This window comes from Musca vetustissima, unplaced genomic scaffold (genome assembly GCF_032173495.1).
Source record: "Musca vetustissima isolate MV318-11 ecotype Yass unplaced genomic scaffold, APGP_CSIRO_Mvet_v1 utg40450, whole genome shotgun sequence".
In the NCBI taxonomy this organism is placed as follows: domain Eukaryota; kingdom Metazoa; phylum Arthropoda; class Insecta; order Diptera; family Muscidae; genus Musca; species Musca vetustissima.
The window spans coordinates 32,600-47,419 of NW_026889029.1; the positions used below are offsets into that span (position 1 = coordinate 32,600).

Consider the following 14,820-nt stretch of genomic DNA (forward strand, 5'->3'; position numbering starts at 1 on the left):
AGTTATTAATAGGTACAAAATTCTTTAAAAAAGAATTATGAATATAGGTCCATTTTTTCGTATAGCTCCCTTATAAGGGTACCCCCAATTTTCGGTATTTTGGGGTTCTTGAGAGCGTTTTTCAACCGAATTTGCTGCAATTTGGTATTTTGTAGTCGTATATGGTAACAAATCTCTCTACCAAAAATTATTAATATTTGCCCCCTTTTTAGGGTCGCTCCCATATAATCCCCTTATTTATATTAAAATAGTTATCTGATTTTTTCAGCGTTTTGAGTTTGGTTCTAAGGCTCTGTTGTAATCATTTCACCTGCGGAGGATAGCGAAATGAAATATTAGAACTTAAGGTTCGATAATGAACTATATATGAACTATAACCCGCATTTAGGCCTAGCTCCTGTGTGGGAGGTACCAGAAGAAGTGGACCGATATTCCCCATCTTCGAACTTGAACTAAGTTTGGAAGAAACAATAAGATGGGCAAAGTTTGGATGAAATCAAAATTTTCTGAAACAAATTTGGTCAAAAGAAACATGTGGTCTAGATCAATATATCGATGAGGCTCATTTCCAACGTGTCAAAGTGTATACACCCTCATTAGCCATATGGCTGAGGTATAATTATCCATTAAAAATTTCTGAAATTTATATCATGGTTTACATAATTGGTTTGTAGAAATGTCGGTATGAGTCCGCTTTTTGATATTTTCCCTATATTTTTATTTCAAGTACCTGTCATTATATCTATGGTGGAGGGTATCCAAAGTTCGGCCGAACTTAACGCTTTTTCACTTGTTAAGATTTTAAATGGGCTGGTAAATGAATACCAATGCTTGTTAAGGTTTCTAACTTTGCAAATATATATTTGAAGATTTAAAAAGGAAGAAAAATAATTTACAAAAAAATTTGTTGTTGTCTTGTTGTTGTTTTTTTGTGATCAAAGAAAAGTCCTTATTTTTGATGGCGGGCATGATAACTCCTCACTGGAACATCGGAATCCGAAAATTCCAATGGTGTTAGAAAGAGTACTTGTCTGGCTCTCGTATGAACTATTATTGACTTCGCTCTAAAATTAACAACATGGCGGACCTTTGAAAAAATATTTTTGGAAAATCGCCGATTTTTTACCAAAACCCAAGTTAAAAAATAAGGAAGATCTTCACCGATTGTCTTTATCCTAGTTCATACAATAGCTATAAACTCACAGAGAAACGTGTAAAAATTTGGAATCGATTGGGTTATTAGTTTTTGAGTTATCGTGCCCGCCATTCGCAAAAGAGAAAAACGCGTTTAAAGTTTGAGAAGCCCTTTAGCCGTGACTTGATGCTGACACAATAAATCGACTATATCTCCAAGAGTTCTAGAGATTTTCACTTGAAATTTTGTAGGGACATTCTTGAATTAGTGTAGATTCGAATTAAATAAAAAAAAAATTTTGACCCCGGGAATGGGGGGTCCCCTTAGATAATATTTTTTCAAGGGCTATAAGAGTAGATTAAAAAAAATATTTTTATAAGTTTGGACTTAGTAGCATTTTAAAATAATATTTTTAAGGAATCTCAGAGCTGAAATAGAAGATTTAATAAGAGTAATATTTTTAGGGTATATCATTTTGTCAATGAATATGTGAGATATAAGCATATCATTTTCAAATAATATTTGCTCATCGAATATTCGAATGGAATATATTTTATATATACTTGAATGGAATATATTTTAAGGATTATCAGGGCTATGAGTGTAGATTTTTTGAAAACTTTTTTTCAATATAATGATCTCAGAATTGTTAAATAATAACTTTTCAAGGAATATCAGAATAGCAGTCAATTGGGTGAAGAATATTAAAGCAGCAGGTGCTGATTCAATCAGGAGCCGAACTATTCAATCAGGAGCATGCCCAATGATTGGAACCTCAACACCCTCTGTCCCGTGCACAAAAAAAAGAGAGAAGACGATATGTGCCAACTATAGAGGAATAAGTCTCCTTCTCATCGCATATAAAGTGCTATCCAGCGTGTTGTGTGAATGATTGAAGCCAATGGTCAATGGCATTATTGGACTTCAGACCTGGCAAATCCAACATACCCCAGATTTTTACACTGCCACAAATCCGTCAATATACTGAAAATGGTGCAGGACCTTTACAATGGGGGACTATGACCAAAAATAAAGGTATATTTGTACCCATATTTTAAACAATTATTTTTAACCCTACAGGAACCGGGAATGTAAAAAAGAAATTGCCTTCGGCTAGAGAATGTGGGTAAAATCTTCAGAATACCGACAATGCGACCATGCAATGGACCTTTATTGAAAATATCTATATATATTGAAAATGTCAAACTTTTGATCCTTGGTGCACCACTACTTAAAATCGAAACTATATATGGGAGTTACATCTAAATCTGAATCGATTTTAACAAAACTTCACACACATACGCACACCAATCTGTAAATAATTAACTACGCTGTGCAAAAAATGTGTCTAAATCAAACAAACTTTGCCAATTATCGGATGAAAATATATGTATATGTGAGCTATATCTAAATCTGTACCGATTAAAAAAACAACTTCACATACTTAGTTTACTATGCTGTGCAAAATATTGTCATTCGCACAAAGACACCCTGTACCACAGTGTGGTGAATGGTGGAATTACGATAAGGAAATTCGATCTGATATGCAAAATTACAGCCCATTCTGTTAGACAATTCGGCTCCAACCGAATTGTGGTCCAGGTAAGGATAGTATAAATTGCAATATTTTTTTAAACTATTCGATTTTCCCTTATAGCCGATATATCGTTATAAACGATTTTTACTGTATTTATGTACTATGGAGTCTTCAACAAAAATTTCGAGGGGTTGCATGCGAAATAGAAAAAAACCAGTAAGGAATGTAGTAAAGTCGGACTGGGCCGACTATATGATACCCTTCACCACTTTGGGTACATATGTATCCGAAGACATAATTCAATACGCTATGCTATACAAAAATTTGGTACACCATTTCCCTGAAATCGGACGAAAATATATATGGGAGCTATATCTAAATCTGAACCGATTTTCACGAAACTTAGCACACATCATTCTAGACCTTACTCAGTAGGCTATACCCCATTTACCTTAAATCGGGTGAAACTATATATGGGAGCTATATCTAAATCTGAACCGATTTTCACGAAACCTTGCACACGTCATTCTTGACTTAATTCCATACGCTATTCCAAAATTCGTGTAAATCAAATGATTTTCAGGGACTTTAGTGCACCATTTACCTAAAATCGGGCGAAGCTATATATGGGAACTATATCTAAATCTGAACCGATTTTCACGAAACTTGGCACACATCATTCTAGACCTAATTCAGTAGGCTGTACCAAATTTGGTGCAAATCGAAAGATATTTAGGGACTTTGGTACCTAATTTATCTTAAATCGGACGAAAATATATATGGGAGCTATATCTAAATCTGGACCGATTTTTCCCAATTTCAATAGGGTTCGTCCTTGGGCCAAACAAATGAGCTGTGCCAAATTTCATCCACTTCGGATCATAAATGCGACCTGTACTTTGTTTACAATTTAACATGGACAGACGGACATGCATAAATCGACTCAGAAAGTGATTCTATGCATATTCTCAAAAGGTGTTCATTCTATACATGAGGATTTCTTTATATTTCCTATTTCAAGTATTACTTATATAGGAGCATTTGGGAATACATTGAAGAACATACATAAATTTCTCTCTTAATGGAGAATATCTTCTAATAATATTTTTTAGATACATTTTGTATTGTGTTTAACACTTACTTGTAACCGGACAGAATGTTCAGCAGGGTACTTTTACCAGCACCAGATGGTCCCATAATGGCGGTGAGTTCACCGGAACGTAAACGTCCGCTGACACCCTTGAGGATTGTTTTGGCATCTGTAAAAAACAAGAAAAGAAAATATAAATTAGCAAATCTTTTAAATAATCAAATAAATGGGTAAAACAATAGTTTGAGTTTTTAAGACTAAAAAAGGGATAATGAACGTAAATCTATTAAATGCAATATTATCAACTTAGATAAAATTCAAAGTACCCTATTGACATTCGTGTTAAACATTCTCGATATTTTATCTCCTCTCTCTTTTGAAAAAAAAACAAATGTATTCCTCCCGAGAAAACAGCACACACTGTGTACTGTTTTATTATAGTCCGATATCTCTTCCCTCTCTTTGTGGTTGTTAGTTTAGCAATCATTTGCTTGTCTGCTGTTTCTCCCGTTTACAATCGTGGTCTCTCTTCCCACTCGATTGTGGCTAGTTTTGCATTTCATTGTTTAATTATTTCTACGTTGGTCTTAAGACATTCGCATATGTAGATTCCAAATTATTTCGATATAAATGCTATTGTATTGTGGGGCGATCATAAAATAATTTCCAGAGACAAGCTTTAAAAAAAACCCTACAATATAGCCCTAATTACCAATGGGCGAAATTTGTAACAAAAATTCCACTTTACCAAGACCACGGTAATTTCCATATATACCCCTAGCATATATTTTCCCTTCTAAAAACTCTAAAGTATGCTCACTGGTATGGAATTTACGTCGATTGAAGAAGTGATCTCCGAAACTGAGGACAATTTGGAAGAATAGAGCAAATCGTGCATCTCAAATGGTATAGAAAAGTTAATAATGTGTAATGATACCTTAGACCATGTCATGTGAGACAATCCGTGGGTCTACATATTTTGTTATTCAATTTTAGGGCCTTCATTAGATTTTTGAGTCAGTAATCTTCTGATACTACGTGACATTACATAGGTAAGTTATGTTGCGTATTAAGGGAACCCCACCCATTCTAGAATTTAATTTTTCAAGATTTTCAATGGGTTGGTAAATCAATACTAATGCTTGTTAAGGTTTGTAACTTTGCACATATACATATATTTGAAGATTTAAAAGAGAAGAAAAATAATTTACAAAAAAATTTTGTTATTGTTTTGTTGTTGTTTTTTGTAATTAAAGAAAAGTCCTTATTTTTGATGACGGGCACTGCAACATCGGAATCCGAAAATTCCAACGGTGTTAGAAAGAGTACATGTCTGGCTCTCGTATGAACTAGGATTATTGACTTCGCTCTAAAATTAACAAAATGACGGACCTTTGAAAAAATATTTTTGGAAAATCGCCGATTTTTGACCAAAAACCAAGTTAAAATAGCTAAACACTCACAGAGAAACGTGTAAAAATTTGGAATCGATTGGATTATTAGTTTTTGAGTTATCGTGCCCGCCATTCGCAAAAGAGAAAAAAGTTTGAGAAGCCCTTTAGCCGTCACTTGATGCTGATACAATAAACCGGCTATATTTTCAAGAGTTCTTGAGATTTTCACTTGAAATTTTGTAGGGACATTCTTGAATTAGTGCAGAATCGAATTAAATAAAAAAAAAAAAAAAAATGACCCCGAGAATGGGGGGTCCCCTTTTTCTTTGTTCGTAAAATTACTTTCCTTGTTTTGCAATGATTATGAGAGTAAGTAGTTGGTCAGGAGCTTGTGCCGGAAGGTCAATAGTATAATTTAGTAGACGGATTATCGAATTGTTAAACAACACGAATGTTTACCATTAAATGAAGATACGCAAAGAAACAATAATAAGTTTTCCTCGTTCATATCATAGAAGAGAAAATCTATTTTTCGAACCTTTAACGCCAATAATATTTTTATTTCGAAGTTTCCCCATCATTTCATTTGAGGGCTATTAAAATGTTATTGCAAAATTTTAAAATTAAAAAAGTTTTTTTTTTTTCGAAAATATTGACATAACCACAAAATATGACGAAAAAACACAAATATTCATTACATTTGTTAATACGTTTAAGCTACGCTGAAAAATTTACACAATTCGGTTGTGGAAATTTCAACAGCACCGGCAACAACCAGATAAGTTCATGAAAATTACAAAACCGAATATACAACGATATGGGAAAAATTTGTAGCTAGTGACTGACCTTGCAACAATAAGCAAAGCAACAAAAAACAAAGAAATTAAAAATAAAACAAGTAAACAAAATGATGAAATGTTGATACCCTGCATTATTCGGAAAACTTTAGACCTATATGTCCCCAGCAAAAACCTTATACCCTCTACACAGCCACTTTTGTCGTTTAATAGGACTTAAAAAGATATTAAATATTATGTAATACATTTTAACCAGGAAAAACGGACAGGAGAACAAGGGAAGTGTTTCCTATATTCACAATAAATATTCTCGATTTATGATCAGCAGAATTTTTCGTTCTATAGATGAAGTTCTATCGATGTAGCAGATTTTCTACATAAGTATATGATAAAAAACAGGAGCTTTTGAGGCGGTATTGGAAGGTCTATACAGAGAGTATATTAATCGCTGAAAGAAAATATGTTTCTAGATGCCAAATTCATTCCATACAAAATTTAATAACAGTATTGTAACTACTCAACTATGTAAAATATTTTAATCTTTATATCTTCAAATACTACAAAAACCTGCGATGGACAATTAAAAACATTTAGTACAACGCTGTTGCAACAATAAAGTCATAACTAATGAAAATAAAAACGAAAAAAAACATTACAATTAAAATATTACGCATGGCTTAAAATAATGACCCCTAACACACATACACCGAGAAAAAAAGAGGGGGACCTGTTACTAAGTTAATCTTTCGAGCAGTAAACAAAACCAAAACATTATGGATACATAAATGAAATAAATTTATATTTTTTATAGGGTCGAGTTTTGTTTGATTCCGAAATAAACACACACACACATTCGTGCAAAAATTAAAACCGAAACTGGAGAACTCAAAATAGATTGACAACCTTCATGTTCCACGCTCAAACTTTAGTCACTACATTATGCCTATCTCTTTACTTCTTTATTTTTATGATTTTAGGTTTTCTTCAGTTCTAAAGCTCCACAGTTTCATCTATCATTCCATCATTGTCTCTGTAGATTCGTTAAGCATATTTGCAAGAATATGTGATGAATATTTTTTGTATATCATAACAACTGACCATTGTGAATAAAAACAAAATTTCATAAAATATTCTGATTAACATAAATTATAATAATGCAAAAACATAAAATATAATAATACAAAAAATATTTTGTAGATTTCAATTCGAACTAGGCGGATTCATTCATACGACTTAGTGTTTATTTTAAAAAATTCCACTACCTTAACGGTAAAGTTAATACTTTCGATTTTTAGCTGCTAAAATGTAGGCTACTAATTTTATAGTTATATGGAGGCCACACCATTGCGTGGACCTGAGTCGGTATTGATCTGCAAAACGGCAAAGTTTGGCAAAATAAGTTGAAAATAAGTGGCTATAAAAACAATATAAGCGGAACAGTATAGTCGAACGGGGTATACCATATGATACCCTGCACAACTAAAACTTAACTTTAATTTTGTACGGAGTTTATTCCCGATCCTTGGCAAATTTCAAGCACGCGTTGATTCTAGGCAACGATAAATAGCAGCTCCATTACCTACGCTATAGCGCAGATCAATCATCTACTTAGCTGTTATAAAACAATGATAAACGAATGTAACAAAAGTTTTAAATCTACCACAGACCTGGATTTTTCAAAAAAATATGTTTTGAAATCCATCAAAGGCGTGGATTTTTAAATAATATTTTTGGAAGTCCATCGATGGCCTAGATTTTTAAGTCCATCAAAGGCGAGGATGTTTTAAAATAAATATTTAAGTCCACTAACGTCGCGAATTTTTTAAAATTATTAAGTCCACTAAAGTCGTGGATTTTTTAAAAAAGGCATTTTTCAAGGACTATCTGAAAGCCTGGAGGTATAAGCTATAAGCATTCATTTGAAAATATATTTTAAAAGGACTATCAGAGAAATAAGCGTATTTTTTAAATAATATTTTTCAAGGACTTTTAGAGCTACAAGCGTAAATTTGTTAGTACCGATGTTTTTCAAGGACTACCAGAGCTATAAGCGCGTTTTTTATGTAATAATGTTCAAAGACTATCAGGGCAATAAGCGTGGATTTTTAAAAATTATTTTTGAAGGAATATTAGAGCTATAAGCGCGGATTTTTCAAATCGTATTTTTCAAGGACTGTCAGAACTACAAGCGTGGATTTTTCAAAGCATATTTTCATGGACTATCAGAATTACAAGCGTGGAATTTTCAAGGACTATCAGAACTACAAGCGTGGATTTTTTTAAACCATATTTTTCAATGACTATCAGAACTACAAGCGCGGATATTTCAAATCGTATTTTTCAAGGACTGTCGGAACTACAAGCGTGGATTTTTTTAAATCATATTTTTCAATAACTATCAGAAGTACAAGCGTGGATTTTTTAAATCATATTTTTCAATGACTATCAGAACTACAAGCGCGGATTTTTCAAATCGTATTTTTCAAGGACTATCAGAACTTGAAGCGTGGATTTTTAAAATCATATTTTCAAGGACTATCAGAACTTGAAGCGTGGATTTTTAAAATCATATTTTCAAGGACTATCAGAACTACAAGCGTGGATTTTTCAGATCGTATTTTTCAAGAACTTTCGGAATTACAAGCGTGGATTTTTTAAAATCATATTTTTCAATGACTATCAGAACTACAAGCGCGGATTTTTTAAATCAAATTTTTCAATGACTATCAGAACTACAAGCGCGGATTTTTCAAATCGTATTTTTCAAGGACTGTCAGAACTACAAGTGTGGATTTTTCAAATCATATTTTCAAGGACTATAAATGTTATTTTTTATATATTTTTAGGGGCTATCATAGCTATAATCGTGGATTTTAAATATAATTTTTAAGGACTATCAGAACAAAAGCGTGGATTTTTAAATAATATTTTTTTAAGGATTATCAGAACTACAAGCGTGGATTTTTTAATAATTGTTTTACAGGTTTATAATTTTTTAAAACGTGGTTATTTTTGAATAGTTTTTTGTAAAAAAAACAGAGCTTTAAGCATGGATTTTTATGAATAATATTTTTCGATTTTTTTCGGTTCGCTCTCCAAAAAGAAATAAGTCATTTACTTAGTTTCATAGTTCCAATTAGTTCAATCGTTCATTGATATATGGCAGTTATGTCGGTCAGAGAACGAGAAGAATGAATGTAGCGAAAGGAACTCTGTGAAATACAAACAAAAAGGAACGACTGGAGTAGCATAAACTAGATGAACGAAAGAACCCGAAGTAGTACCGATCGTTCCTTTTGCGGAGTAGTTCTTTTGAAATAGTTCGTTCCGGAACAAACCGACTCTGTAGAATACAATTAGTTCAATCGTTCATTGATATACGGCAATTATGTCGGTCAGAGAACGAGAAAAACACATGTACCGAAAGGAACTCTGTGAAAAAAAAAACAAAAAGGAACGACAGGAGCAACATGAACTAGATGAACTAATGAACCCGAAGTAGTACCGATCGTTCTTTTCGCGGAATAGTTCATTTGAAATAGTTCGTTCCGGAACGACCCGACTCTGAAGAATACTTCTGTGTTTCATAAATTGTTTTTTTTTGGAATTTTTAATTTTTAAATTCCATTTGTGGTATTGACGAAGTAAACAAACATAACTTCTTTTGAACTCTTAACCTTTATGTAAACACACATAGAAGTAGTAGAACATTCCCCAAAAAATTTGTTTTACCCCTCCCACATTTAACAAATGTATTATGCTACCTGCCATTTCTTTCAATAAACATTACTTTCACTTCAACGCTCTTTCTTTGTAAGTCACCTTCACACACGTCACTTCCCTCATACCACCTCTTTCCACCATCACACAAAATTTATTCAGGTGTTAAACATAAACAAACAAACATAAAAAAATCGAAACAAAAGAAACCTCATCGTCATTATAATGATCATCACCATCGCCCTCAGCGTTATAGTAATCGTCATCAATAGCAATAACAACAACCGAATTGACTTCCAAAAAAAAAAAATCGAGAAATCATAGTTGAATGGCCTCTTTGTTTTGACTGCAAAATAAGACAAACAACAAAAAGGTACAACAACAACAAAAATAACAAATAATGCCGAACAATAATCAATAACAACAGAACGTGTTCAAAAAATTACAACAACCAAACAAATTTTGATAGACCCTTAGCAATAAGTTATTAATTTATTAAAGCACCAACAAAAAGAAACTTAAAACAAGGAACTAAGAAAAAAAAATAAAAGCAAATCATAATTGGAAGACCTATACACAAAAATAAAAATAATAATATCACCATAAATAGTTTAACATAACAAACTTGTAGAGCAAAAACAACAACAACAAATGATGAATAAAATATTTAACGCTTCCCAATACGTCAGACAGAATTAAAATATAACAACAACAAAAATATTGTGTGGAGTTAGCAATGACTGCGACCATATACTCCGCGATTAGCATTATGCGGAAGTAAATGCTGAATAGCCAGTCAGTCAGCCACCATAGAGCGGAGGTAGGTAGGTGCCTGTGGCGGCGTTTTGCGTTATAATGATGTCTTGATGACTATGATGACTTCGTGGTGTTGTTGTTGATATGCTAATTTCGCAGAAGCATGCAAATTATGCCAAAGTTTCCATCCACATTGACAAACTATCCAATTGACCACCATCACGACCACCGAACGAACGACCGACCAACTAACCAATCGAACTATAACTCATCGTCACACACATTGCGTGAGGGGAATACACAAATAGATTTCATTTTGTTTTGATTTTGGAAATCATATGGTCTGTAATACCAGCCGGTTGGTGTGAATGTTCGGAAGGTATGAGAACTAATGCCATAATTTCGATTTCTTAGGAATTTACTCTTGGGTTTTATGATATTTTTGGGGAATGACTTCTAGGAGGTCTGTGAAAAAAATATTCCATTGTGATACCTTTCCATTGTGATGGCATTCTGGCCAAGGGAGGCCCTGGATAGAATCGTGCATTTCATTTTTCATTTTGTTTTTATTTTGGAAATCATATGGTCAGCAATCCCAGTAGGTTGGTGTGAATATTCGGAAGGTATGAGAACTAATGCCATAATTTCGATTTCTTATGAAATTACTCTTGGTATTTATATTTTGGGGAATTCTTCTACAAGGTTTGTGAAAATATGCCAATTACAAAGGACCTGTGATACTTTTCAGATGTTCTGTATATATGAAGAACTTCTATAAACCGCCATTTTATCCATGGGAAGCAGTATACAACAGTTCCATAGCAAAAATACAATATTAATTAATAAATTTGGTTCGTTTCGCGACGTACTAGTTCAAAACAACTATTCCCCAAAAGGATCGATCGGCACTAGCTCCAGTTCTTTCGTTCATCTTGTTCAATTGCTCTCATTTACTTTATTGGAAACCAAATGGTCAGCAATCCAGCCGTTTGGTGTGATTTTTCGGAAATGCCATAATTTCGATTTCTTAAGAAATTACATTCGATTTTTATGATATTTTGGGAAATGATACCCCATCTAACTTCTAGGAAGTCTGCAAAGTATTCCACCTACAAATTACCGACACCTTTCAGAAATTTCGTATAAATGTAGAACTTTTATAAAATAGGCATTCTATACATAGAAGGTCCTGTGTAGCTTTCCCATAGAAAGAAGACACGGTGCAGTTATAAGAGTGAGTTCCTTCTGCAATATAATAGTTCAAACATTTTTCTTAAAAGGGAACGATCGGTACTAGCTCATATTATTTTTTGTTTATCTACTTCATTTTGTTGCAGTGGTTCCATTCCAAAAAACTAGCTGAAAGAGAGCAATTTCAGCTAGGATTTTTCATCCAATCGTTCATCAAGATTTTACCGCTGACCGAATTAATTGATATAGGTTTATACAGCTTTTCAATACAAATAAAACGAGTTGGGTTGCGTTCCGGAATGAACTAGTTCAAAAGAACTATTCCGCAAACAGAACGATCGGAACTAGATTCCGTAATATCAATTATCTAGTTCTTTTGATACATTCGATTGCTGTTACTCGATCGATCACCCAGTGCATTTTCGTCCAATCCTTAATTTAGTTCTTCCCGTTCATTGACCGAATTAACTGACATGTAGCAATGAACGATGGAACTAAAATGAACTAAATAAATTACCTAGTTCCTTTTGTGGAGAGAAGAAAAAAAAATTAAAAAAATTAATCGCTTCAGGAACTAAATTGCCCACCTATTTCAATTGTCAGTTAACTTTTTAACTTCATTTTAATTTTACATACATGGCCTGTTCCCATAAAACGTTTCATATTTACAAATGAAAAATCGAAATTCAAATAAAAATTGCACTTCCGCTTATGTTTTCCTGAAGTTTAGAATATATTCTCTATAAACTATAACTTTTCTGATCTTTTTTAGCCTGCTAAAACTCAAAAATTCAGCTTAAGATTCTCTAACATTTTTCCGATTAGTTTTCGAGTAATCGGCACAAACTCTAAAAGAATTTTTTTTGTGCAATAAAATTAAAACACCATCACAATTCGGCATTCAAACCGAAAACTCGCGCAGAGTTGTTGCTGGGAAGGTGCCAATAATAATAAAAGTAACGATGTAGAGCATACATAGTCAAGCCCCGTAGTCATTCTTCGATCGTGAGCAAGCATCTCCTACAGATAGGGATATCATGGCATCTGTATACGAGGGTATGTCAGTAAGCACGCAGTCAACAAGCAAAAATCAATATGAGTTTAAAAATCAACCTTTCGGGACACGCGGGAATTTAAACCCGAATTCCGAATCTAAACACGAGAGTAAGACCAATATACCGGAATCAGAATGGCGGAGGAGCGAACATGCTGATAAGATGATGGAATAAGTGAGTAAAGACATTGCTAAGTTTACGACAAGAAAGAATCAATTATATGGGCTATACAAGGGCAGAATCTGGCCAGGATGAACCGGAGGGTATTCCCTTAAAAAACAAGGAAAAAGGTACAAAGAAACATAAAGATACTACACTGAGTACCGGCGGGTGCCGCTGATTTTCCCACGAGTCTACCACTTAAAAAAAAAAAACATGGAAAAATACACAAAGAAACATAAAATTAAAATGCACTGAGTACGGGCGGGTGCCGGAGTAGCGTAGATAGAGGAAGTAAACAAAGAACCGCGACAAGAGAGAAACATGGAGCATAATGGTGAATTTCGTCCAGGACAAACCATAGAAACACGAGCAATTAGCACATTGGTGCCTATAAGGATAGGCCTTGTCATTCCTCTACATTTTCCGAAGCGGATCAGGTTTCCAGAAGATCAAGCGAATGCCCAATACTCAAAGAAGAAGCTTTCAACCCAAAATTTTTAGACTATTGGCAGCAAAGTTCGATGTAATGCTCTTGTAAATTAAAAACGAAGCCTGTTAGGAGATGGATCAGGGAATCAGGGAATGCAAGTGAGATTATCTACTATTAGAATTTGAGTTTTTAAAGAGCATAGAGGCCTTGATCCATAAGCGTGACCGTCGATCATTTTATTATTTACACAATTTGAAACTTATGAATTGGATCAAGGTATTTACCTTTGATGTTCGCCTTTAATGTGTAAAGTAATAAATTTACGAAATTATGTTTACAAAAAATTGAAAGAACGTAAAATGAACTAAAGAACTAGACCCAGTTCCTATCGTTCCTTTATTTGAATATTTCCAATGAACTAGTTCGTTTCGGAATGACACCTTTGGTCTGCAGACCAAAACACTGCCGTTGAAGTAGGAAGTCTTCCACAGGGAGAAGGACGAAGAAGTGACTGTCCTTGTAGTAGACATGCACAAGTCCTCAACCCATATAACTTTTAGGACATGTTCTATCCTCTAAGAAAACGAAATACCAAATTATAGACTCAGTGCAGATCCTTTATATGTCGGTAATTTTAAACGGAGATTTCGAGTTCTGTGAATGACGAAATCCAATCAAATTTTATAAAAACAATTTTTGGGGACAGTTGACTTAGCAACGACCTAATGATCGATTTATTTATTTGTATTTACGTTTTTGCATTTTATTTAATTAATTTTTTATTATAGTTTATTGACTTTATTGTTAAATAAGCACGTACATACACAACAAGTACTAGTATTATTTGCGAAAATTAAACAAAAAGGACAGTAAACCTTATGGTCAACCGAAAATTTTTCGCATATACGAGGAGGTATACATATAAACACATTTTAAATAACCAATTACATTTATAGAATCGGAGACATTCAAAAAGCTAAGGCATCATAGCTTTGTAAAGGTTATAATAATTTCAAAACTTTATGAAAATGAAAAGAGTTCTATCTTCAAAGAAAAATTTTAAATCTTAAAAAACTTCCGATTTTCTGACAAATCTGGCTCAATAAAATATGAATAGTACGTGTCATAAATTGTGACAATCATTTAATATGAGCGTGCGTAGAATATCATATTTAAAGTATTATTTTATCGCCACAATTTCCAATTGTTATAAGTTTGTCAGATATATTTAAAAAATATTACGCACAAAAGCTCATATTTTGTTCCCAGACAACAAAATAAGTACGTGCTTAGAAGCACGCTTTGTGGAGGAAGTACTTATCACAGCTATGCCAAACACAAGTGTTCTATTGTTGTAAGACAAACTTAGAAAATAGCACACAATATGTTCAAGCCGAGGGCATATTCCGAAAGTAGATTTCGATCGTAATCATACAATGATTGCTCCACAGAAATTAAATCTGAAGCGGATCAACTCTAGTTTTATGCATATTTTATTTGCTATAGTATAAACACATACGTTTTATTAATCATTTAAATGCAGCTCTTATTTA

General features: G+C 33.3%; 1 protein-coding gene across 1 annotated transcript in view; it reads right to left on the bottom strand.

The window, feature by feature from the left end:
• The window catches only part of LOC133336778 (ATP-binding cassette sub-family G member 1-like), a 46,020-nt gene that overhangs the window by 18,117 nt on the left and 13,083 nt on the right, over positions 1-14,820 (bottom strand). Inside the window, exon 2 of the mRNA XM_061545059.1 lies at positions 3,814-3,931. Within this exon, the coding sequence (XP_061401043.1) occupies positions 3,814-3,931 (118 nt within the window). The remainder of the gene's footprint in view (positions 1-3,813; positions 3,932-14,820) is intronic.